The following is a 27,797-nucleotide window of genomic DNA, read 5'->3' as shown; positions in this document are numbered from 1 at the left end:
GCATGTGCCATAAGGCAGGAAGAAAGGTGTGGTCATTCACTGAACTGGGATTTGTTTATTTTTATAGTGGGCATGCTTTAATGAGGTTTATCAACTACTTGAAACTTTACCACTTGATTGTGAAACTGAATCATTGCATGGGATTCTTTTTTATAGCAAGCTTGTCCAACCTGTGGCCTATGGTGGCTTCAAATGCAGCCCAACACAAATTTGTAAACTTTTGTAAAACATTATGAGATTTTTTTGTGATTTTTTTTTTTAGCTCATTGGCTCTTGTTAGTGTTAATGTATTTTATGTGTGGCCCAAGACAATTCTTCTTCCAATGTGGCCTAGGGAAGCCAAAAGATTGGACAAGCCTGACTTACAGTAAGGGTGAAAACCATAACTGAATTGCAGTCTTTATTTTGATTGCTTTTCTGGGTATGTTCATTGGGTTTCTTCATGGCAGTACACAAATATCTTTTATTGGCAGCGACCTGATTCTTTCAAAGGCAATCTTGTCATTTACACTGTTCATGTAATGATGTAACTTGATAACTACCAATCACTAAGCATTTCAACATTAAACATTAAAGACATTTAAGATATTATGTATGGAAGACTATTACATTGCCTGTGTCTGTGTTCCTGGTACAAATTGTCACTACTGGATAGTATTTTTCATTTTAATTGAAGAGGTAACACTTCACCTCATAGCATCAAATAGCGTTGTGTTATACAAGTAGTAAAGCTCACATCCAGTTTTCAGTGACAATGATTTCATTTGCTCTTCATGCTGTGATCACAAGTAGATATAAAGCATTTTGAGGCAGAGCTCTTCAGTTTTTAAATGTTGAGACCATTTAGTTAGCTGGCCACCATTTCAGATATATTGCCACTATTATGTTCCATTTTAGTTCTTTTAGAGGGAAAATGGCTTGTTTTACTTTGCAGTCTCTTGACATCTTTTTTAATATTTATGTGCCCAATTGCACATGTGGCCTTTTCAGCATTTCCCATAAAATTGTCTACATTGAATTATTTGGTCAAATACATTTAGAATACTCTATAATATCCATTCCACTTTAGTAGATATTATCCGTCCATAGCTTATATTAAGGTCCCTGACTTATTCTGCAAAAAGAAACTCATTTAACTTGGCTTGACACAAGTTTACTCAAATTTACTTGTTGGGAAATGGTAGTCATTCTTCTGGTTGATTTTAAGTCATACAGAGACAGACTTGTGCACTATACCCCTGCAGTTGTACCAGGTGGTATTTCACATACTCTGCTTGATAGTTCACTACCTAGGTCAATTCAGGTGAGAAACCAACACCAACAATATGTAGGAAGGGGAAAAAGATTGAGCACAGAATATCAGAAAAAAAGTCCGAGTGACCCCAGTTTCTTTTCTCCATATACACTGATGGTTTCCTGGAGTTTTCCTTGCTACTGCATGGGAAGATCAACCTGAAGTGCAGAGCTTGGATAGGCAATAGAAAACCTGGCACAATATAGAAAATTAACAGACATGTATCAAAGTGAAGACTTTTATACAGCAGAAATGGTCCATGTGAATTTTTACAAAAAGCTAGTCACAAGAAGGAGTGTTCTTCCCTAAGGGCTCTGCACACCTTTCTTTGATGTTGACTTCAGAGATACTGGCCCCATGTTGTGGCTGGAGCTATGGGCTCTGGTAGAGTAGCACACACAGCTGATGGCCAGAAGCGGGGTCAGCAAGCCACTTCTATCCTGTAGGTAATGTGGGGGAAGAGAAAAGAAAATAAAAGGAAATAAGGAAATATGAGGAACTGGACTTTATCTTTGCTTGCTTGCTTATTATTTTTTAATTCATATTTCCCTGGTTTATACATACTCATTGTGTATGTGTATTTAGTTCTAATTTTATCACATGGATGTACATGTGTTGACCAACACAGTCAAGAAAGAGGACAGTTCAGGTCCCACAAGGATCCCTCATAGTACCCTTTGATAACGACACTCCCATATCTCCCTCCAATTTCCCTAAACATTGGCAACCACTAATTTACTCCCATTTTGTTTTTATTTTAATTTTTTAAGAGATGGGGTCTCACTATTGCCCAGGCTGGTCTCTAACTCCTGGTCTCAAGCAACCCTCCTACCTCAGCCTCTGGAGTTGCTGGGATTACAGTTGTAAAACACCATGCTCAGCACTAAACCCTATTTCTAAATTTGAATTTTTTAAAGTTTTACATAAATGGAATCATATAGTAAGAACCTTTTGGAATTGGCATATTTCTGTCAGCATAATTTCCTGAAGATTTACCAAAGGGGTTGGGTGTATAAAGATTTGATTGCTTTGAGTTGCAGGGTAGCATTCCATGGTATGGATGTAGCACTGTGCATTTAGCCATTCACACATTGAAGGAACTTGGGTTGTTTCCAGTTTAGGGCTGTTACACATAAAACTCTGCGAACTTTTATGTACAGATTTTTGTATGAACAAGTGTTTTCATTTCTCTAGGATAAATGCCCAAAAGTGCAATTGCTGGTCATATGGTAGTTATGTGTGGTTTGTTTTACAGGAAACTAAAAAACATGTTTTCCATATTGGCTTTGACATTTTACACTTAAGAAGACAATGTCTGAATCATCCAGCCTCCTTACATCCTCTCCAAGATTTAGTGCTGTCACTGTTTTGTTTTTTGTTTTTAGGTATTTTGGTAGGTGTGGAGTGATAGCTCATTGTAGTTTTAATTTGCATTTCCCCGATGTCTAATGATGTTGAACATCTTTTCAGGTCCGTATTTTCCATCTGTTTTTCCTCTTCAGTGAACTGTTTGTGTCTTCTTCCCATTTTCTAATGGAATCGTATGTTTTATACTATTGAATTTTGGGCAGTCTTACTTATTCTAGATACTCTTTCTTTAGTGGATAAGTGGTTTTCAAGTATATCCTCCCAGTCTGTAGCTTTTCTTTGCATCCTCTTCGCTTGAGCTTTCATGGAGTAGAAGTTTTAAATGTTGATGCAGTCTGACTTATTGGTCCTTCCTTTTAAAGACCATTCAATTGGTGTCAAGTCTAAAAGCTCTTTGCCTATCCTTACATCCCAAAGATGGTTTCCAATATTTTTTAAATAAAAGTTCTATAGCTTTATGTTTTACATTTACGTTTGTGGTCTAGTTTGAGTTGATTTTTAAACTGAGTAAAGTTTAGGTCGATTTTTTTTTCTCTCCTTCCATTGAATTGCATTTTTTCAAAAATCAGCTGAGCCCTTTTTTGTGAGTCTATTTCTGTGTTCTCTGTTTTGCTGTATGGATCTATGTGTCTCTCCCTGTGCCACTACCACATGGTCTTGATCATTGTAGCTATATTATAAGCCTCAATGTTAGGTAGAGTGATTCTTCCTGCTTTGTTTTTAGTCTAGATAGTTTTACGCATTCTAAGTCCTGTGCCTTTACATATAAATTTTAGAATAAGCTTGTCTTTATCTACAAAAAAAAAAGAACAAACCCAAAACCATGCTGATATTTCGATCAGAATTATATTAAAATTATACACTCATGTGTCACTTAATGACAGGGATATGTTCTGAGAAATGCATCATTAGGTGATTTCATCAAACATCATAGTATGTACTTATTATACCCAGATGGTATTACCTACTACACACCTAGGCTGTACAGTGTAGCCTATTGCTGCTAGGCTATAAACCTGTACAGCAGATCACTTTACTTAATACTGTAGGCAATTGTGACACAATGGTGAGTATTTGTGTTTCTGAACATATCTAAGCATAGAAAAGGTACAGTACAATATAAAAGACAGGAAACGGTATATCTATACTGAACACTTACCATGAATGGAGTTTGCGGGACTGGAGGCTGTTGTGGGTGAATTGGTGAGTGAGTGGTGAGTGAATGTGAAGGCCTAGGACATTACTGTACATTACTGTAGACTTCATAAACACTGTACACTTAGGCTACACTGAATTTATAAAAATATGTTTCAGTAATAAATTAATCTTGGCTTACTATAATGTTTGTATTTATAAACTTTTAATGTTTTATGAATTTTGACCCATAATAACACTTAGCTTAAAACACACATTGTGAAGCTTTACTAAACTATTTTCTTATACACTTATTCAATAAGCTTTTTTATTTTGTTTTCTTTTTAAGTGTTTTTGCCAAAAGCATTTAAAAACACACATGTTAACCTAGGCCTACACAGGGTCAGGATCATCAGTATCACTGTCTTCCACCTCCACATCTTATGCCACTGGAAGATCTTCAGGGGCAATAACATGCATGGAACTGTCATCTTTTATAATGACAATGCCTCCTTCTGAAAAACTCCTGAAGGACCTACCTCAGGCTGTTTTATGGTTAACCTTTTTTTTTTTCAATTTGTAAAAGTAATATATTCTAAAATAACAATAAAATTATAGCATAGTAAATACATAAACCCGTAACAGTTATTTAGTATCATTCTCAAGCATTATATGCTATACATAATTTTATATGCAAAACTTTTATATGACTGGCAGCATAGTAGGTTTTTTACACAATCACCACAAACTCAGGAGTAATATATTTCACTACTATGTCATGATGCCTATGATATCACTGTTATAAATATGGTCTGGCCATATATGTGGTCCAGCATTTACCAAAACGTTGTTCTACAGCATATGACAGTGTATTAATTTGGGAAGAACAGCAATTATGTTGAATCTAACAATCCATGTACATAGTATGTGTCTCCATTTATTTATGCCTCTGCATTTTTTTTCTTTTTCATTAGCATTTTGTAATTTTCATTATACAGATCTTTTGCATGTTTTGTTATGTGTAATTTACCTGAGTATTTTATTTTATTTGGAACAATTGTGAGTAGTTTTGAGTTTTTAATTTCAATTTTTGCATGTTTATTATTAGTATGTAGAAATTGTATCCTGTGACCTGCTTAACTCCCTTGAATTTCTGATGCTGGGGAGGGGGAAAGCACTCGGTCTTTCACCATTAAATATGATGATAGCTGTAGTTACTTGTAGGTGTTCTTTATCATCTTAGTTTGTTTTTAAAGTCAAAAATTGGACTATATATAGCTTGACTTACATTTGGGTGACACATATAATCTTCCACTAGATATTTTAATGATCTAAAGCTTTTTAGACATTGACACCACTCTTTTCTCATAGTTCCTAGTGTTGCAAAAAAGGAGAAAAGTCTCGCTATACCTTGACTGTAACATGTATGTTCTTACGCATCTATGTTGCTCCATCTGCCTCAGAAAAATGCCCACCCTGGCCCTCTGACTGCTACTACTACTGTCCGTCTACTTGTCCAGGTTCTGCTTGTTGAAGCCTTGGTTACACCTGTAGATTAACTATGCAGTCCTCTGTGTACTTAACACCTTTTCAGCAAAGTGCCACTTACAATGTGCCATTACAATTAAGTTATTTTTCTTTGCTTCCTGATGCTACGTCCATGAACCGGCCATATCAGATATCCAGAACAATATTCCTTGCACTCGTGCACTGCAGAAAGAGTAGCCATGCTTGTCTCTAGACCAATGGGCAGATCTGTGCCAGCTATATTTGTGCTTAGGCAAAAGAGATTTTACCTTTGGAGGAGACATTACTGGTTTCCGTAGAACTATTCTATACATTTTTGCATATTCTAGCTAAAATCAGTGATAGAAAACATCCACACTGTGAAATTGTATGGCAGAAGATAACAAGGAATTAGACAGGAAGGCAGCAATGATGACACATACTTGATCATCAAGAAATAATCTTTGGAAATTCCATGTATAAGCTACATTCTGATATGAGGTACTGCCTCATTTAGCCATTGGGAAACATTTGGATGGTCTAGTTTTGCAGTTCTAACTCAGTTAGTTACATTCCAAGAGACTTAATGTTTTGAGAATGTTGCATTTTAGTTAGATTTAAGGTGATACAACGCTATGTTATTGTATCATTTCTGTTGGATAGCCTGTGGTTAAAATAAGTCCATCAACTGTTTTTTCTTCTTTTCTGGACACACACAAGAGAGTTTTGCTGAATCGCTTTACTCCATATTTATAACCTAGCAATTTAATGCTGTTTTTCAGTAACAATAACATGAGGCACATAGGCCCTCTTATTTCTCTCTGATATACTGCTATATGGTCCTTAGAGTATCCCTAAGTGTCTACAGGTTCTGGTTTTATCAATTTGAAGATAATTATTTTGCTTTTTATATTTTTCAAAGAAAAGTTGAAAATATCCAAGTTGTATTCTAAAATACATATACTGCTTCACTCTGTATAGACACCACTTAGGCAATTTATATCAGCCCTTAAGAGCTATGAAGTGAGTATATTCTTTCAGAAATTGACAGTACAATTGTTCTGATACAGAAAGTGACACCATAGAGTATATTAACGGTGTAATTCACAGGCATTTTTTATAAGTCAGACTTTAAAGAAACAGATCTTTCTTCCTCTTTCCCTATGAACTAAAGCATTTTTAAAAATGAAGTCAACGGAATTTTCTCTCTCCTTTAATTTAAGTTGGAAAGAATGAATCAGTATTTGCTGTACTGGATTGTCATTGGAAGAAATTAAATGTTCTCTAAAAATAACCGTTGGTAATCAAAATAGTATTTGCACTTGATTGCTATTTTTTTTAACTTTTTTAAACACTTGAAAAAATCTTTGGATGCTTATAAAAATAATTATTTTTAGCCACTATAAATAAAAGGGAATATGCTGATTTAAATTACTGTTATCCTTTGAATTCTATGTACTTGGTAATTTTCAGTGACAATATATCTTCCACAAAGCCCTTCAGAATATGGGAAAAATAGGACTTATACTCAGAAACTGAATATTATCAAATATTTTTGTAAATAAAAATAATTATAGGTAGAATAAAATCTATTTAGGCTATGATAAAATATTTTAGGAGGGAAATTCATGAATAGTTGGTCATTATTACAAGTTGAAGCTAAAAGTATTCATGATATGGTGAATCACTGGTGAATGTGAAAGTCATATTTACTTTTGATTTAGGATATTTCATTTCCTTTTTTGAATTATATTGTCTGGTTAGTTCATTCTGATACACGCTTTGTCTTTGGATAGTTCATGCCATTTTAGACACTATTTCAGCAACATGGGATCAGTGGGTATATATTTATATTGTATTGCTGAATTTCTAGAAGCTTTAATAAAGAAATCAGAATCCAGCTTTTCTACCTCAAAGCAAATGGTTTTCTCTCTAGGTTCTTGGAAAGAGATTTTAAAATTGTTTTCCATGCAGGAACAGAAAACCAAATACTGTATGTTCTCACTTATAAGCAGAAGATAAATATTAGGTACTTATGACCATAAAGATGACAAAAATGGACCCTGGGGACGACTACAGTGGGGAGGAAGGGAGAGGGGTAAGGATTAGAAAACTACCTACCTGTTGGGTTCTGTACTCACTACCTGGGTGATGAGATCAACCAAACCCCAAACCTCAGCATTACACAGTATAACCACATAACAAACCTGTACGTGTACCTCCTGAATCTAAAATAAAGGGTGAAATTCTAAGTAAATAAAAATAAAAATTTTTAAAGAAAAAAGCAAAAACTAAAATTGTTTTCTAAGGGAAAGGAAGGTCTTGGTGTAAAATTTGTGATTTAATTGGTCTTTCTGAAATTCAGTTTTGTTTTGTTTTCAAATCAGATCTTGAAAATTTTAAAACCAAAATGAGGAGTACAGTGTCTGTGCGTGAAGGCCAGGGAGTTGTGCTGCTCTGCGGCCCCCCACCACACTCTGGAGGTAAGTCATGCTCTGTTTCTGCTTTTCATATTTATTAAGGTTCAGGGCAAGGCCTGCAGCGCATGTACTGTTATTGCATCTGTAAATTACTCTGAGAAACTTGATAACCTGAGCATTAGATTTTGTCTGCTGAGTTGGAATATGAGGAACGCTACAAAAAATAGTCCATCCAGAGAAGTTTCTAAACAATCGACTCATTGACTTTTTGGGTTATGAAGACAAGAGAGATCACATTTGCTTCAGTCACCTAACGGTGCTAAACAATGCTTTGTCATTACACCATTATCATTTGGTTTTTAGTTTTATGCCATGTCAAATTGGATCTTTGCTGTTTGTCTGCCTCTCTTTCTCTCTCTCTCTCTGTCACACACACACACACACAAGCTTATTAGTATGTGCCAATAAGCCTCTTTATATATGTATTTATATATATATATATACACACACACATAGAAATGATATGTGTGTATATTCACATCATTTACTTAGTATGTGCCAATAAGCCTCTTTATATATGTATTTATTTATATATATATATATATATACACACACACATAGAAATGATATGTGTGTATATTCACATCATTTACATTGGGGCGTTGGAATTGCAAATTTTATTCTATATTGGTATAAATTGAAATATTACTAGAAATTCAGAACCTTACCAAGATAGTGACCCAGAGTAAAAATGAACTTCAGCACATATGAAAATAATTTTATTATCTCCCCAGTACGAGCCTGGGGTGCTGGTTTGATTTTCCTATCGTGCTCTCTATTGCAAACTTGGCCACTTGCAGGAACAAAGAGGGCATTATTAATGAATAAATCACTGTTCTCAGAGAAACACGCATTTTGTTATTGAGAGGATGAGAATTACTGGGAGATAAACAAGTTAGAGTGGATCTTTCTGACCAGAAGTGAAACTGAGAAGTCTACTTCTCATTATAGTAAAACTTATTCAAAGGAAAACATGCTGGACTTTATTTGTTCTGTGACATACAAATTACAGTCCTTTCCACCCAAAGAGTTGTCAGTTTTGATCACAAACCCTCAGCCCAATAAAACAGATATCTCCCATCTTCAGGATCTGGCCACTTGAAATTCGTGAACCAGCTGGAGACTGCAGACTTGGAGCTTGATTAAAAAATAGGATTGCCATCATGTGGTCTGCTGTGGGTTTAAATTGTGTTCTCCAGTTTATTTCAAGGGTGTTTATAATTGCTGGAATCTTGATGTTTCAGAAGAACTTTAAGTTTGAAGGGAAGCATAGAGCCTCTTGATTGCAAACAAAGTAACAGAAGTCACACTGTATTGACAAAAAATTGGGAGTTTGCTGGCTCACATAACTGGGATGATCAAGTGGCTTCTGGTAGCACTGTGAGGTTTTACGAAGAGATACACCACCCAGAAGGACGTGCTGCCTCGCCACGGGGTGTGGGGTTAGTGGATGGCCTCCAGCTCTCACTCCTTCCTGGTCTGCCCCAGCTGCAGAGAGACACTTGCCCACAGTCACACCCCTCCTGAGGAAGCCCACATCTAGTGACTGAGCAAGGCTCGGATATGAAGGGTCAACCATTTCTGACCAACACTGGGCAATTCTGATTTAATCCATAACTTCCTGTCAGGATGACCATGTCTTTGTTGGACCACATCACAATTCAGTTTCTTTCTCTTCCCAGTTGAATCCTAGTTTTTTCCGTTCATGAGTTTTGATCATTGATTAAAAGCTTTTATCCCAAACTCTATTTAGGGGTCTGCTCCCTGAAAACTCAATCCGTTGGATTCAGGGATTGGATCAACTCCATAAGCAATCCATTTTTCTCTGTATTTCTTGACTCTACTTCTCTCCATATTGCCTCCATTCTCATGTATCTTCCTTGTGGAGGCAAAGGTGACCTCTGACAGCTCTAAGCTCTGTGATCCTTAATGCTAAATATCCTAATGAAGCAGACACCCTGTTTCTCTATGGCTCCTGATTCTTTTAGAATCAGCCTTATTTATGGGAGCCCTGAAGCTGAGGGCTTGAGTCAGTCCACCAACTGACAAGCACTGGAATGAGAAAGAAGCAGTTTCCAAAAGAAGTGTTGTATTGTGAGAAAAAAGAGGGAGATATATTAGATAGCAATAAATAATTGCTAAAACTACGTCTGGGAAGGAAGTATCAAAATAATTTAAATTTATATTGTCTCAAATGAACATAACGTAATAGCTGGGTAGTCTTGGTTGTGATCAGTTTTATAGGTGTTGACCCAATTTAAAATTCCAACTGAGTGATTTTGTTTAAGTGTTATTATGATTAGGTACATTCACTGATCGGAAAGGAGGAACTTTTTGGTTGCCTAAGTATGCACAGAGTGAACATGTCTTAGTAAGCTGTTGGATGAAACATGTCCCAAAAGATGAATCTATTCAAATGTTATAAAATTGGAGAACTGTTAGCCCATCACACCTGTCCTAAATAATGATATCCTGATTTTTCTCTCCCTTTGGTGACTTCAGGTAGTCCTTTCATTTTTAAAACACTCGGTTGGGATGACAGTGGAAGTCAAATAGGATTGTAGGTGAAGACGGGAAGAAATCTTCCCAGATGTCAGACATGAACCCATAAGAACCCAGAGCATGCATAGGAGAGCAAATAACATTCACCAAAAGCATACTTCCCTCAGTTCCAGATTGTACAGATTTAGATGCTAAAAAGTGTGATGCTCATTGATCCAAGTGTCTGTAATGCGGAGGTATTCACAATTCACGTCCACTGTCTTAACACATTGGCTTATGAGCTTCTTGAGGGCAGGCCTATGTTGGTGTTCGTCTGCACCCAAGAGCCTAGTACAAGGCTGGTTTGTAACAAACAGTAAATATTGGTTGAAGAAATGAACACATTCATGTAAGGAATACATTTTTTAAAATTTGGCCAGTTATACATGCTTTTTGAGAGTTCACTGGAAACTTTGTGAAGATATAAGCATTTAACAGCCAAAATGCCCTGGGTGCCAACCAGACAGGTGCGGGCATTGACAGATCAGAGTAAACTCTGTCCACAGCAGCTGGTATCAGCCCCGCTTCATCACCTTTTTGACTTATGGCCTTTAATTCAGTAGAGGGTATGAGCCAGGTCAGAGAGCAGCTGAAACTGTAACTCCGGGGTATATCAGTACAAGTGATGAAGGATTAATCAGAGAGCTCATGGCCTGCACTGTGGTCCATTTGGTTTTCTTCCCACAGAGTCTCACAGTCCCTGCAAGACATGTGCTTGCCCTTCTCTGTCTCCCACACTTTATATTACCTATATTCACTTCACATTTCTTCATTTCTTCTTGGTCCCCTCTCTGTGGTTAGAAATGTTTAAATTTGTTATTTTTCTGATTACTGAAGACACAATCGTATTTTATTTATCTGTTGTATTTCCTCTTATATCAGCCTAACAGAGTAAGCAAAGAAAGGCAGTAATAATAATAATAATAGTAACCAGCTGGGCACAATGGCTCATGCCTGTAATCCCAGCACTTTGGGAGGCCGAGGCAGGCAGATTGCTTGAGCTCAGGAGTTCAAAACCAGCCTGGGCAACATGGTAAAACCCCACCTCTACCCAAAATACAAAAAATTAGCTGAGCAAGGTGGTGCACACCTGTAGTCCCAGCTACTCGGGAGGCTGAGGTGGGAGGATTGCTTGAGCTCGGGAGGTGGAGGTTGCAGTGAGCTGATCATACCACTGCACTCCAGCCTGGGCAACAGAGCGAGACCCTGTCCCAAAAAAAATAAAATAAATAAAATAAAAATAATCATAGTAGTGTTAGCCTCTGTCTATTGAGTGTTGCTTAGATGCCAAGCAGTGTTCTAGTCCTTTGTGGAAATTACCTGCTAGTGAGATTCTTTTTGGGTAAAAGTATGGGGAGGAAGATGCGTGACAATGTACAGTAGAGTCTGGAAGCTGAGCCTGCAGATGCTAAGAGCGTGGGCTCTTAACCAGCCAATGCCTAGTGCCTTGAGCCCAGACTTCCTGCTTAGAAATGGCACATGAGGCACGAGGCCAGAAACTAAGCTTCAGCACAAAACCCTCCAGCTTTTATTTAGGGCTACACTTCGGGAGTTTGCAAAGTGTGCCTCAGAGAGGAGGCAGCCAACCTAAAATCACAGAGCTGTGAAGAAGTAAAACTAGAACCTGGAGGCTCTGACTCATGACCAGGGCTCTTTCTAGTATGGCATGCTCTAAACCAGCACCCTGTTGCCATTCTCCAAATGAGAAGGCACAGAGTCCTCAGCAGAAGTGACACTGTCCTAAGCCAAAAGCTTCTGACATTTCAAAATTGGAGACAGCACAGTTCATGGTTTTGTTTTAATTTTCCAGCCCATTGTTTAACACATCAGCAATGCTTAAAATCACATTAGCAGAAATATCTCCAGAGTTAACTAAATGTTTTGACTCATAGTAAAATTGTGTTAAAATCTCCTTTTAGCGCAGTAAGTTTATAACTTTCTTTTGTTTATTTGGGATAAAACCCAGAAATGTTCTCCATAACTAGATTGGGAAGATAGATGTGGAAAAGGCCTAAATAAGGATCCCAAAGTGTGGAAACTGCGTATGTTAATCATATTTCCTTAATTCATCGATGTAATTTACAAGATAGTATCAGCAACTTGGGGCAGCTCTGGATAAGAGCATTTGCCATCTATTTGATACTATAATAATAAAAAATTGTTTTATGGTGGGAGACAATGAAGAATTTTCCTGGGAATCCCTGTAACCTCGCAGCAACAGACTGCTGTCATCTGAGAGGGTTCTTATCTCCCCATCATTCTGTGTCATTTTCTGCCACCTCCCAGTCATTGCTTTCTCTGCAGAGCAATCCAGCACCTCTATGAAGCAAGAGGAATTAACCTCCCAAAGTTTGTCAGAAAACTAGGAAATCAAAAGCCAGAAATAGAAGACTGGACATGCATCACCTGTAGCATAATTATTAATCTAGTTATCAGGCATGTGAAAAGCTGGGAGTTCATGTTAATTACCATTCAGTTGCTGATATCACCACACAATCATTAGACATTGAAATACACGAGAAAAATTACCGTGTTTTCAGTAAGGTCATGAGACTAGTTCATGGGCACCTTATAATAAATACTAATTACTCAGGAATTCATAGGTTAATCAAGTTATTACATACATGCATGTTAATAAAGAGATGAGTTCTGTTCAACAATGGCTGATAGAAATTTATTCTGAATAGAAAACAGGCTTGAGTCTGTCCCAGTGTTTAATCAGCAAATGACTTTGGTGTCTTGATTCAGCTTTCCATATCTCTGCTATGCACATATTCTTGAAATGGAAGTCTTGTATACTGCCATTCACATATTATAACAACATAGCCCTTGGGATGGAAAAAAGAGAATGTGAGATGCCAAACAGCAGGTAATGGAGGCTGAAGTGACATTATGCTAAAAATTGCCTTGTAAACCCTGGTGTGACAAAGGTGAGAACTGTTAGCAACATGCCCAGATGGCATGGGATTTACAACTTCTGTATCAGCATCTTTATTTTTTTTTTCTTTACCCAAGATGCATAGACTGAAAAACAGAAGTCAGCTCAGGTAGCTTAGCTGACAGAACCTGAAGAAAACGCACTGAATAGGCGTTTTCATCTCTAGGAAGACTTGTCCAGTTGCTAGAGTCTCCATCAAGGCAGTGAGACACATGACTAGTGTTTTTGGATGTGATTATGTCTCAAAACAACAATTTCCTTAAACAATTTAATCTGTAAGTATAATACAGCTTCATCTTAGGCACACAGTTTTCCTTGAACAACACTTTGCTACTGTTCTGCAGGTAATAAAGTTAAACTTTAAAACAGGCCAGGTGCGGTGGCTCATGCCTGTAATCCTAGCACTTTGGGAGGCCGAGGAGGGTGGATTGCCTGAACTCAGGAGTTCAAGACCAGCCTGGGCAACATGGTGAAACCCGCCCCCCCTACTAAAATACAAAAAAAAAATTATCCAAGCATGGTGGCGCGTGCACCTATAGTCCTAGCTACTTGGGAGGCTGAGGCAAGAGAATCGCTTCAACCCTGGAGGCAGAGGTGTTAGTAAGCCGAGATCGCGCCATTGCACTCCAGCCTGGGTGACAGAGTGAGATTCTGTCTCCAAAAAAAAAAAAAAAAATTTTAAATAAAATAAACTTTAAAACATTAGCATTTTTCAAAATCTTGAAGTCAAGAATACATAATGTATGTATAGGTAGTGTCAAAATAAAAAAATGTAGAGATGAATCTCTAAATTTGATGTTTTATTTGGGAAGAAAGAATATGCTTTCTAGCTGGGCACGGTGGCTCATGCCTGTAATCCTAACATTTTGGGAAGCCAAGGTGGGCGGGTCGCCTGAGGTTGGGAGATGGAGACCAGCCTGGCCAGCAAGGTGAAACCCCGTCTCACTAAAAATACAAAAATTAGCTGTGCATGGTGGCAGGTGCCTGTAATCCCAGCTATTTGGGAATCTGAGGCAGGAGAATTGCTTGAACCCTGGAGGCAGAGGTTGTAGTGAGCCAAGGTCGCGCCATTGCACTCCAGCCTGGGCAACAGAGTGAGACTGACTCAAAAAAAAAAAAAAAAAAAGGAATATGTTTTCTGCAGTGGACATGGTGGCTCATGTTTGTAATCCCAACACTTTGGGAAGCCAAGATGGGAGGATCCCTTGAGGCCAGGAGTTTGAAACCAAACTGGGCAACATAGCAATACTTTGTCTCTTTAGGGGGAAAAAACAGAATTAAGAATATGCTTTCTGGCTCCCATCACATTTGCATCAGAGGTCACTGTGTAGACTGCTTCTCCAATAACCCAGTGGTTTCCACCTTCCCTAAAGGAGCAGGTGCAAAAGTTGCATTACAGCAGCATTTATGTCACCACAAACTGCAAGATCAAGACTAGGAAGCAGATGATTGATAGGCTATTGAGAAATTGGCATCTGTACAATAGAATATTACTGCTTATTTATTGCTCCTATCCTGGGGATAGGTTAGAATGTCATGGCAAACAGGTAATCCATCTGTAGACTGAATGAATCTCAAAATTGTAAACTATTTTTTGAATATGTCAATACTGATGTGACTATTGACATTTTCAGGAGTTCAGAATATTAACAGATTCATAGTCGCATTAAGACAAGTATGTTCTGAATCAATTGACACATAAACCTTAGCTGCTTTTATATGGATAACTATAAAATATTTTGATCTCTAAAGGAAACATTTGTTGTACTCTATAGACCATTTTGTAGTTGGAAATGGAGATGAAAATCCTGAAGTTCTCCAAAGTGCCTGAATGTGGAAGCTGTGAATTTAAAATATTAATTGAACCTGCCTTCAACTTTCCTTTTTTCTTTCTTTCTAAGTCTGTCCATCCAGGCATATTCCATCCATCCTTCCATCCATTGTATTCATTCATTGATTTACTCAAGTATCCATCAAACAGCTATTTATTTGTGGAAGATGTGATATGTCTTATAATAATAAGGTTTTACTATAATAAATATGTTTCTACACTTGAATAAGATTGATATTAAATAACAGAAAAACTGAGCGTATTGCTCTTGAAGTTGATAGAAATATATCCAAATTGATACTTGTCGAATACTGCCCGAAACCCCTCCCCAAGAGAAAAGCACTGAGTTCAGTTTGCAGGAAATAGGAAGATAGATAGGAATTCTGTCCTCAGGTACATATGGGCCCACAGGGAATGAAAATGATGAGTTTGCTAGTGACTAGTTAACCCTAGAATGACAATAATAGGTGCCATTATTATTGGCCAGACACAGCTTATTGCTCCTAACAGAACTTCAAGGAAGAGAGTATCACTCTCATTCTGCATTGACAAGCCAAGGCTCAGAGCAGTTAGGTGATTTGTCCAAAGCCATGTCATCGTAGATTTGGGCACCTAGGTCTGTTGCTTTCTTTCCTTTCTTTTCTTTTTTTTTTTTTTAATTTTAGAATGTCCCTCTGTCACCCAGGCTGGAGTGCAGTGGCACAATCTTGGCTCACTGCAACCTCCACCTCCCGGGTTCAAGCGATTCTCATGCCTCAACCTCCCGAGTAGCTGGGACTATAGGCACACACCACCATGCCCGGCTAATTTTTGTGTTTTTAAAAGAGATGGGGTTTTGCCATGTTGGCCAGCCTGTTCTCGAACTCCTGACCTCAAGTGATCCGACCGCTTCGGCCTCCTAAAGTGCTGGGATTACAGGTGTGAGCCACTGCGCCCAGCTGGTCAGTTGCTTTCTGATGGAAAATTTTCCTGTGCTCACAAACATTATAGGCTTCAATTTTTTTTTTACTTATACATTTTCCACCTTCTAAAACAGTGTTTTTCAGACTCCTTTAATGGGTACTCTGTAACAATGAAAACCTTTTTAAGCACCACCCTGCCACAATCACACTCACACATATACACATATGAAGGAAGCAGAGAGGGTACAAACTGGGCACCTAGAGCTAGACTGCTTGAGTTCCAATTCTAACACTTTCATTACAAGCTATGGAATTTGGAACAGGTTGCCTAACCTCTGTATCTCTTATTTCTTATCTATACATGGGGAATAATCACAGAACCTATCCTTATAGGATCATTGTGAGTATTTAAGAAGGCAATCCATGTGAATTGTTTGAAATGTCTGATTTATTTATACACATACAAATATACTACCATCTTAATATGTTTATGGAAAAATGTAAAAATTTAAAATATCTAAATAAAAGTAAATCTATGAAGGGGATTAACTGTACTTTCTTTCTGTACCCTGGGGGATTGTCTGGCTGGGAATATCTGAACCCCACTTTAGAAAACATGGTTCTAGAAAATGTTTGGGTTTTTTTCCTCATTGGATTATCTGTGGTGGAGGAGGAAAAAGTTAAAACAATTATGTTTAGAGAAAAGGAATGGAGATGGCTTTGAGATGCCCATCCTGTACTAGCATCAGTGACCCCAGGGGCCCAGCCAGCACATTCCAACTGACTTCAACCGATTGGCCCAGGGAGAACACCTGCCACAAGATGAGCCAATCAGATGCTGTCTCCTGGGAGTTTGATATTTGACCTGTAAGCCTACAAGTCTGAATTTGAGAGTTTGGAACAGAGCCTTTCTATCATGTAGATTAGGCAGCCAAGAAAGCTGATGCCTCAGGAGCTGAGATGTAGCCCGACAGAAACAAGAAGAGACCAGGGGCAGAGATTAAGGACGAAAGACTGCCTGGCCTGCAGGCTCCCCAGCTCTCATTTCTTGGTAGCTGTTTTCTAGCCCTTGGGTTCTATGAAACAGCTTGTGTCTGTATATCATTCTGATGCTTACTTAGGCTGACTGTGGTAGGTTTTTGTTTCTGGCAAACAAACTCATAACTAATGCAATGGACATCATTTTAGGATGATATGTGTGTATGTATGTAGTAATGAAACTGATGCAAGGAGAATAGGAAATTTAATTTAAAAATAAAGAAACAGAAGCTTTATTTTTTGACAGCTGTCCCTGGGGCTGTCACGGCATCCCTTTTGGATTAAAGTCAGCACGGAACATACCACAAAGAGCTCTGGAAAGAGTCAGGGTCATGGAAACAACTTCGAGAAACTGGATTCATTCATTCATTACAACTTACACTTTCAGTCTACAGGTGAATTTCCCCCAAGCTTCAGAAATGCCCCTGACCATTTCTTACATTGTTCTCACAGCAGCATGGCTTCACACTTCCCCCTTCCAGTTTATTCCCAGATCCCCTAACTGGTCTGCAGTGGTAGGATGAGAAAATCATTCTTTCTCACTCTGAAGACGTACGAGTCTTCTTGCTCTGATTCCATCCACCAACAGACAGAGGAGCCTGAAGCCCATCAAAAAATTACATGTGAAAACTCAGGGGTTTAAATCTACTGTTCGAGAGATAGTGCTTCAACAGAATTTATTTTAATATGGCAGAGTCCTGACCGATGTTTTCTGCTTTAAGTAAAAAATTAGCTATAAATCAAGAATGGTAAAGGCTTTGTCTCCTATCCCAAAAAGAAACAGAAAGACCATTAGTTGATGCTTTTGGTCAAAAAAAAAAAAAAAAAAGACTATAGGAAACACCAGGTGAGATCCAAGAATTGATCTGTGCACTAGCAAGTGGGGGCAATAAAACATTGGTTGCTTCCATTACAGCGCATTTGTGTACCTGTGTTTTAATTAATATTACACATGCTGCTGTAACAAAGAAACCTGACAATGTATTAGATCAAACTGATGGATATTTCTTACACAGATAAAGTCCAAATCAAGTGTTTTTGGTCATAGGGCAGTGTTTTGTAAACTCTAGTGGCTCATTTAGGGGGCTTGTTTAAAATGTAGATTCCACAGTCCCACTCCCAAAGATTCTGACCCCATAGGGTGGGGTCTTTCCTGGAGACCTGCATTCTTTATCAGTGACCCAGGAGAGTCTTGATTCAGATGGTTTTTGAGCCATACTTTGAAACACATTGTCTTCAAGTCATACAAATGTAAATGCTTTCAAAAACCATTTAAAGGAATAGAGAAATATTTATGCCAGAGCAAGTACAAGAGTTGAAGTATTTTTGTGGGTGAATTTTATTAGGTAGGACATTTTAAACTCTAGAACAGAAGTGAACTTTGTGGCTTACATGGAACTTTGATAGTCATTTATTTATAAGCTACGTAATTTCCATCTCAGCAGATTTTTTTCCCTAAACTTTAGCTGTCTTGGAGAGACAAAAGTATGAGGATAATTTTAAAAAAACTTTTACAAAAATGCTGTCTTGGAGAGCAAAGTTGCTAGTCTGCCTAGTTGTGTAACTGAAATTTCCTGACTTTCATCCATCCACATACCCAGGTGTGGAGTAGCTGGTGGGTGCTTCGCAGTCAACTGCACTGATGCTCACAGAGACTGAGCACCTCTCTTACCACTTGTTTAAGGTTTTATAGCTTTTGATCCTCACAGGCACTGCTTGGCACCTCACCCCAGAGTAGTTTGGATTTGTTTTTGTTGTTATTGCTGTTATTGTGTGTCTGTGCCTGTGACTGTTGCTCTGTCTGAAGGAAAACCCAGATTGGTCTTGTGGGGAGGGAATTTCAAAATTGATCCCCTTCCTTTTGAGATTTGGCTTTTATTTTAAACCTGTTTTTCCTCATTAAATTGAGCAAGTTGGACTTTGAAATGATACCAGGGTTAAAGGTAAGAGTGGAATGAATCATGCATGAAGTTTTCAGTAAGAATTCATTCACAGAAACTCCACAGTGATCACCTTTCCCTATTCCCACAGGTCTGCAGCAGCCAGCCAAGTGATTCAAACGAAAGGAGGGCTAGGATTTGAGGCTTGGGCAATTATTTTCCTGGTAACGGCTAAATCTCTAAACAGCATCAATTACTTTATTTGCATTTTTTAAAATATAGAAAATGCAGTTCTTTTTTGAGTTTATTGAGGATTTGGCACATGCATTTCCCATTTGCTGGTTACAGTTCTTACCATGGCTTTTTTTCCTAACCGTGGCTAAGTTAAATTCATTAGACACAGACACATTTTGTATATGTATATGAAACACATGGAGATATTTTTCACTATTCGTATGAAATTTGCTCTGCATCTGTCAGCTTTCAATAGGTTATGTTGCAGCAACAAACAACTCCAAAGTCTCAGAGGCATCTAAGAATAAAGATTGATTTCCTATCCATGTAGCCTCTAAGCAGTGGGTTGGCTGAATCTGTATTCCATGTGATTTTGTCGTTTTGAGAAAGAGTGGTCCCTACCTGGGATGTGTCATTTTCATGACACAGAGAAAATAAAACTGTCTGAACTATGCAAGCTGTTCACAGGTGGTATAGACATCATTTTTGCTCATTCCATTTTCCAAAGTAACTGTTAATGGCCAGTGCTGACCAAATGGGCCAGAACTGTCCTGCCACAGAGAGGAGCAGCAAATAATAATAACGTAATTCACCATATGCTCTCTTATTTTTTCTTTAGTTATTTGACCTTTGTGGTCTTCCTTTCAGTTTTTCCATATTTGACAGAGATCTGCATATGATAACCAGTCTACATTATTCCAACTCTACTATAAAGAAAACAATGTATAATGAAAAATGGTATAAAATTCAGTATAGAAGGGATTGTGGTAAACTGAATGTTCCACCTGGAGGGTTCATGGGCTACTCAGCTCCAGTGGATTATTGCCATGGAGAAAGTAAATTTTTAAAGAAAAGCCAGAAACTGTATGCTGGTAAAATTTTCCAATATTTTTTAAATGGTATGGATGAAACACTACATGGTTTGAAGGTGCCTTCAGCCTACAGGACACAGCTGAAAGTCTCCTCCTTTAAGGATATTCTTTACAGATAATAAAAAAATGAATAAGCCTCATTCACTTAGCAATCTGAGGGATTACAAATATGAGAGACAGTCAAGGGGATGGTTTATAAAGTCTTTAAAAATCCACTTTTCATTAGATTCAGGGGTACATAAAATAATTCCAAACGAAGCTAATTAAAGCAGCTAATTATAAGCCCTTGGAGGCCTGTAGTATCTGAAAGTAGCATCTCAGTCCTGGAAATAGTTTTCCAAATTTGTTTTACATACTTTTTCTGAAGTAATTAAACATTCTCCCCTTCCAGTCTAGTTTGCATCATTACTTTTCTTAGCAAATGTTTTATGCCCCCAAAGTGAGGATAAATCAGTCAGCGAAGCACAACAGAGTAGGGGAAGTCTAAAGAGTGAGATTCTATTACACATAAATACAAACTCTGTAATATTTCAGATCGATTTTACCTGGAAGAAGGTGAATTTGAAAGATCAGTTGACAGATGTCAGCTAAAGCTCAGTTCCAGTGAGGACACATCATGTTCCCCAAAGTAAACACCATAACTAAGCAGAACTATACCTAATTCTATTGTAGCTATAAGTGAATTGCTTGTTTCTTCTAATGTAAATTTTATGTAAATTCGGAAATTTAAGGACTTTTCCGTTTTTTCTAACATATGCAATGTTTTCAGTGACATTATTATATCTGAAAGTATTAGGTGTTTTGCAGCCCACTCCTGTTACTTCTTCTAAATTCTGATTTGGTTTTTATATAGCCTGCCACGTTCTGTCTTTACTACTACCATTTGCTGATCACCTTCCACAGCTAAGTAACATTGTTAGCACTGCCTTCCTGGCAAGACTATCTAATTGATGGGTTGATAACGTGAAATACAATTGGTAAAGTCTGTGTTCCCAGCAGAGACTCCTTATTTTCTCTCATGGTTTTATACTTCTGTCAGCATATGTTATGCTTAGACATCATTTGGGTGACATTGAGCAGCATTTTCAGACTGTGTTCTTGCAGAATGGTAATAGGCCCCATGGAAAAGTATGAGGACAATTAAAAAAGAAAACTTTTTCAAAAATGCTAGGGAAACAAGAATGCATCTTTCTTTTATTTCTCAGAGCTTTTAATGGGATAATATTGATTTTACCTATCAAAGAGGAATAATCCAGCATGCAACATTTCCTAAACTTACTTGAGAAGAAAACTCTTTGTTTATGGAGCATCTTGCAGGACCAGATGTTCTGAGCAGCACACTTCAGGAAGCGCTGACCTAGCTTAAAGATAGGGTTCACCAGTAATTTTCAAAATATCCTCTGCTGAGTGCTCTAAAGGTTTGTGAAAATACTCAAGGGGGCAGCTTTGTGTACAAATGCTAATTTTCAAAACTTTCTCTTCAAATAGAGTGACTTTTTTTTACCTATTTTAAATGTTATTCTTCCATATGAATATTTTTAAAGATAGGACACTGGGCTGACAAATTATAAAGAAAGAGGATAGGACACTGGGCTGACAAATTATAAAGAAAGAAAAAGAAACAAAAGAAAGAAAAGGATGGATGGAGGAAGCAATGTAGGAAGAAGGAAGGGAGGGAGGAAAGGATAGAGAGGGGAGTCTCTCCTCTTATTTTATCAGCGAGTAAGTAGAGTCAGTTGCCTGAATTTATTCAGATTCAGCTTGACTGTTCACTTATTGATACGTTAGTGGGTCATTTCTTTACTATATCATTATGAAATCTGGAGGAGAAAATTAAGGGATGCTTTCACTAGCTAATGTACTTTTGGCATTTGTAAATTCAGTTAATTATGTATGGATCACATTGCATCTGTTCTAGTAATAACAGGCTGGTGTTTTCTGGTGGGGAAACTAGTCCATCAATCATCTGTAATCATTGATCTTCAGATAAGGGGACCCATTCTGGCAGGCTTACGGTAACCATAGTGTGTTTTCAACTCTACTGCCAAAACATATTGTATCCCACAAATCTCTTAAGAAGGCCTATTCTGTTTCCACTTGAGACATGAAATGACATCTGAAGTGGTGATACATGTAGACTTAAAGCAATCTTTTTCAATCATTATAACCTTTAAGCACCACTAACATCCCCCAGGATTCTTTGACCTTTTCTCTCTGTATTATGCTTTTTGACAACTCAGAGAAGCAGTACACCTGACATCTGGTATAAACATGACATGTTAATTCTCAGCACACACTTATTATTGCCAACCATTTACAGATACTCACATGATGTGTGTTGTTTTTCCTGTGGCTCTCACATGAAATCTATATGGGTTTTCTTAATCCAGTGCTAGTAAGCAGTAAAAGTTATTTTTTATTTTCATAGCTGTGGTTCTGAGTCTCAGATTCACAGGTTAGGCAGAGGGCAGGGGTTGGACAGTCCTGAGCCATACAATGGGAGGATTCTGTTCTCTGCAGTACAAGAGTAGAGAGTAAGAAGAATTTATGGGCTATTAGAACAAGATACGGATACATAAAGAGAATTGTAACATCCACAGGGTGCAGTCAAGGCATTCTGAATCTTTCTATGAGTGGAGTGTAGGAGAAGCAAAATTCTGTATTTCCAAAATGCATTGATTCACACTTCATCTCATAAAAGGTGTTAAAGAAATCATGACTTCTTTCTGATCCTTGGTGAAGTATGTTGGAAGTAGTATTCCAAGCTGAGAAACATCAAGTATCTTCAACAAAATTGAAAGAAATGCTGTTTTGCTAAAACCAAGTCATCACAATTAGAAAATCATAATGCAATGAAGGCATTTTCCGGGAAGTAAAATGAGCGAAAAAATCCAAATTGAATGGATATTCCAATAACTCTAAGTTGCAAGAGCTTCAAAATAAGCTAAAAATTGACTTCTTAGTCAAAGAAAATGGCATTAAACAGATAACCTGTGAGTCTCAGTTGAAGTGTCATGTAGAGAAAAGTTAAAACAAAAAAATATGAGACAGTTCTGTCCAAGGAATAGTTTCTAGGTAAATTTTTGTGAACTTCCAGTTCTTGTACACATGCTTAGGGACAGACTTCTAAGATAAATTGTAATAGTATGGAACAACCAACAGTTGGATTAATAGTACTGTTAAAAAAAAAAAAACTTTAGACAAAATAAATGTAAGAGAGTTTATTTGAGCAAAGAATGATTCATGGATCAGGCAGCACAAAAAACTGGAAGAGGTTCAGAGAGCTCTGCAACAAAAGTAAAAGAATTTTATATGCTGATCATGAAAACAGAGAAATTACCTGATTGGTGACAGCTAGGTGTTCGCCTAATTTGGGTACAGTGTGTCCAGGCATTCACCTTACTTATCTGGATATGATTCAGTGGGAGATTCCTATCTGTGTAACCAGTTGTGTGCTTGGCTGTTTATGATTGGCTAAGTCTTGCTTTGTTTGGTTTTAGTCAGTTAAAAAAATGTTTCCAAGATAAGTTCCAGTTTGTTTACCTAAGAGCTCTGGTCTCAGAGACAGCCTCAGGCGAATGGTCTTCTTATTTACTTTGACATGACTCAAGACCATGGTAAGACATCCTGATAAAGGGCATAACATATAGCCCTTATATATATGCAAGGCTCTTCATGGAAGACTGCTTATTCTAAGCTGTGTGTAGTGCATTGGCCAAAGAAATAGAGAACCTTTACACTTGAAATAAAAAATAATATAATAGAGTGAAGAACTGTATAGACAATTTTACTGTATGTTAGTTCCAGAAGGATACTAGTTAAGACTTTGGGAAAACAACCTCCAGTTGCTCTTTATGAAACAATGATGTGACTTCATTAGAAGACAAAGGAAAGATGAATGATATGAAATTCTTCTAAGATCAGAGAATGCAAGAGCACCTCCTGTAGGGTAATTACTCTGAAGAAGGCAGAGGAGATTCTTACAAAGCTGCATACAAGATTCCAAATGAAAAGTCTAGAACATAAATACCCTGTCTAATTACAAAGGTTTAATACAATCTCTGCCATAAATTGGGAGATGAGATGTGAATGCATATAGTTGAGAATGGCCCTCGAGATCTGGCCGCATTAGGAAATGCATTGACAAGGATCCAAAAAGCAAGCCAGTTTTAGGCCTCAATTATGTCCCCTCTAAAGACAGGGATAACTTCCAAATCTCAGTTAAAAGAATTAACACATGCACTGCCTCCTGAGTGAGCATGCCGTATCTTTGACTTTCTTTTTCTGTGATACCTTTGAAAAACCAACCACTGTTACTGTTCCTGGGAGATAATCCAGGATAAGACTTACTCAATGCAAATCTTTTATTAAAGGCCTACAACATTATGTTCTGGAGAATTTTGTTTTCCTTTTTTTTAAACATTAGTTAGATCAGATTTTCAAAAGCATCTCAGAAATATTCCTAGTCTTAAATCCAGGGATTTATGTAACACAAACTTGCAAGACCAGTGGGAAATTAATTTCCTTTGAAGCACATTAGCTTGAAGTTTGCACCGTCCCACAGTGGAGCAGAATTTATTCCAATGTTGTTGATGACCTCTCAAGGTCCTACCTTCCCTGAGCTATTAGCTGACTGCAGAAAGCCAATGATTGTCTGGGCCATTCTGGCTAAGCTGGAAAACATCAAGTCAAAGAAAGGTTAACTGGAGACTCACCATGCTGCTCACAACCACCAACAACCATTGGGGAACCTATTGTGCATATGGCCTCTGTGATATGTTTCCTATCATACAGGAGAGAGAACACAGTTCCTTTAAATGTCAACAAGTTCTGATACTTTATCAAAATGAGATACCTTTCAATGGATGCCCTGAGGTGTGCTACCATCAAGTATGTATTTGTCAGTCTTTTACTTTTTTTATTTATATATATTTGTGGGGTACAAGTGCAATTTTGCTACATTGATACATTGCATTGTGGTGAAGTCAGGATGTTCAGTGCATCTGTCACTGTACTCACCAAGCAACTGCTCATCGTCCACTCCCCAGGGTTTTCCAAACTTGCTATTTTTTTTTTTTTTTTTTTTTTTTTGAGATGGAGTCTCGCTCTGTCGCCCAGGCTGGAGTGCAGTGGCGCGATCTCGGCTCACTGCAAGCTCCGCCTCCCGGGTTCACGCCATTCTCCTGCCTCAGCCTCCCAAGTAGCTGGGACTACAGGCGCCCGCTACCACGCCCGGCTAATTTTTTGTATTTTTAGTAGAGACGGGGTTTCACCGTGTTAGCCAGGATGGTCTCGATCTCCTGACCTCGTGATCCGCCCGCCTCGGCCTCCCAAAGTGCTGGGATTACAGGCCCAAACTTGCTATTTTAAGAAGCAAGTTTCGAGGTCTTTTGCTAGACCTAGGTCTTCCGCTAAGAATATTTGGCCTGGCCGGGCGCGGTGGCTCACACTTGTAATCCCAGCACTTTGAGAGGCCGAGGTGGGCAGATCACCTGAGGTCAGGAGTTTGAGACCAGCCTGACCAACATGGAGAAACCCTGTCTCTACTAAAAAAAAAAAAAAATTAGCCAGGCGTGGTGGCACATGCCTGTAATCCCAGCTACTTCGGAGGCTGAGGCAGGAGAATCGCTTGAACCCAGGAGGTGGAGGTTGTGGTGAGCTGAGATTGCGCCGTTGAACTCCAGCCTGGGCAACAAGAGTGAGACTCCGTCTCAAAAAAAAAAAAAAAAAAAAAAAAGAATATTTGGCCTGGCTATACTTTACCCACGTCTTCATATTCTCTCCATTGTAATGCTTCTAGCACCCACACAATATGTGTGTTCTGGTTTGTGGTTTTTCTAAAGTTCCACATTTCTTTATCTTAGCATTACATAGAAAAATAGAACAAATTCCAGTTTAAATTCTAAAACTTAACATCCAACATCCTATTGTAAGAGAGAATGAAAGATCCCTTCCTTTCTGCCACATTATTCTATACATCCTCGGTTTTGAGAATATGCTTCTTAGCAGGAAAATTTATACTTTTCTTTTATTCCTTTTTATACTTTTCAAGATTCAGCATAATAGACAAGGTAGAGTTATCATTTTAGTCCTGAAAAGAATTAGTAAGTACATGTCCTCTGCTGAAGTCTCCTATATGTCTTTTTATTATTGGTTTCTTCCTCTAGCAGAAACAAAATAATTACTAGCAATGAGAGATAATGTGCTGTTATTTATATTTTAGCCATTTCCCTTTGTATGTGTGTGTGCATATATGTGCATACCTATACATACATAGTTTCTTTTCCTTTTGGTGAAATTGTAGATTTGCTAAAGAAGTAAAGTATCTGGATGAAGGAAAATTACACATAGAAAAAAATAAGCAACTTACTGCTGTACAGTTGCCATTGCATACAGTTAAACTAAGGAATCTAAAAAAAGTAAGATTTTAGAATGAACTGAAGCCTTTCTCTTGAAGATAATTTTTAAAAAAAAACACTTACTTCAGTGTGATTTTTTTTCAAATAAGAAAAGCAATGATGCTTATTATAGAACATTTAGAAAATTTAGCATGTTTAAGTAACAAAGGTAAAATCATATTACCACAATGTCAAGATAACCCTCATTTTGGTCTATTTATTCTCAGTCTTATTTTTTCCTTACACATTTTCCGCATAATTGAAAACTATAAAGACAAATTTGTACTTTAAAAATTATCATTATAGTTTAAGCACTTCACAATATTAGTATAAACACCTTAGAAACAATCTTTGTTGTAAAAAGAAATAACTTTAAAATAATATCTTCTGATCATTGCTTATCTTTTAAGGCAATTAGCATTTTGTTTGTCTTGTATGATACATTTTTCCCTAATTTGTCACCTTTCAACATTATATTTTGCGGATTTTATTTTGATTTGCTATTTTGCATTGGAATACTCAAAAGACACTCATAGCATTATAACAGCAAAAGACTAAATAATCTAAATGACCAACAATAGAAAAATGAAGAATGAGAGGCTACTGCCCCTAAAGTGGATCAAGATTATCTATCAGAACAACAGAAAGCAGTATCCTTACTAATAAAAGAGCAATGGGATGATCTTCCTGGATAATTCAAAAATGGCTCTTGTCATTGTATCTTCTGAGAACTCATGAACGTCACCCACGAATCTATTGAAACTAAAATAGTGTCCCACACATTTACAAATAAATATGGAAAACTGGATAGTCTTCTTGGATACTAGCCATAGTCATTATAAAAACAATATGTAAATGGCTATATAGGCAATACATGTTTAAAAAGGTATGTGTCGTTTATGCAGAAAGAAACAGCAGTTTACTGGAAAACATTACAATTTTAATGCTGGAGATAGAAACCATATTTGTGAATATGAAATCTCATTATTGTAAAGATAACAATTTTTCCCAAAGTGATATACAAATAAGAGGTGATTGTAATCAAAATCTTAAAATTTTTGGAATAATGATATTGATAATGTATTTAGAAGAATGAATTTATTTGAAAGATGCTGTTTTGCAAATTCAGTTGTTTAATATGGGAACTTGCCCTATGAATTACTAAAACAATGTGGAACTAAAATAAATATAGCACTGAAATATTATAGTTATTCTGTAGGAACAAGGCAGTAACACAAAATGATGAATCAAAAAATTGATCCATGTATGTGTGTATGTATATACGTATCTGCAAATGTATCTATATGATATTGTTTTATGATTAAGGGGGCATTTCAAAGAAGTGAGAGAAAGAGTAGATTATCGATGAGTGTGGAAATAA

General features: G+C 37.4%; 1 protein-coding gene across 3 annotated transcripts in view; it reads left to right on the top strand.

Moving 5' to 3' along the window:
* The window catches only part of CNTN3 (contactin 3), a 358,712-nt gene that overhangs the window by 181,914 nt on the left and 149,001 nt on the right, over positions 1 to 27,797 (top strand). For all 3 annotated transcript variants that reach the window (XM_055110140.2, XM_063602820.1, XM_057301830.1), the window contains one exon: positions 7,690 to 7,785. In XM_055110140.2, the coding sequence (XP_054966115.1) occupies positions 7,690 to 7,785 (96 nt within the window). The remainder of the gene's footprint in view (positions 1 to 7,689; positions 7,786 to 27,797) is intronic.

The sequence above is a fragment of the Pan paniscus genome, chromosome 2, assembly GCF_029289425.2.
Source record: "Pan paniscus chromosome 2, NHGRI_mPanPan1-v2.0_pri, whole genome shotgun sequence".
Taxonomy (NCBI): domain Eukaryota; kingdom Metazoa; phylum Chordata; class Mammalia; order Primates; family Hominidae; genus Pan; species Pan paniscus.
The sequence above is the reverse complement of the archived record's forward strand: the minus strand, read 5'-3'. Positions and strand labels throughout refer to the sequence as shown.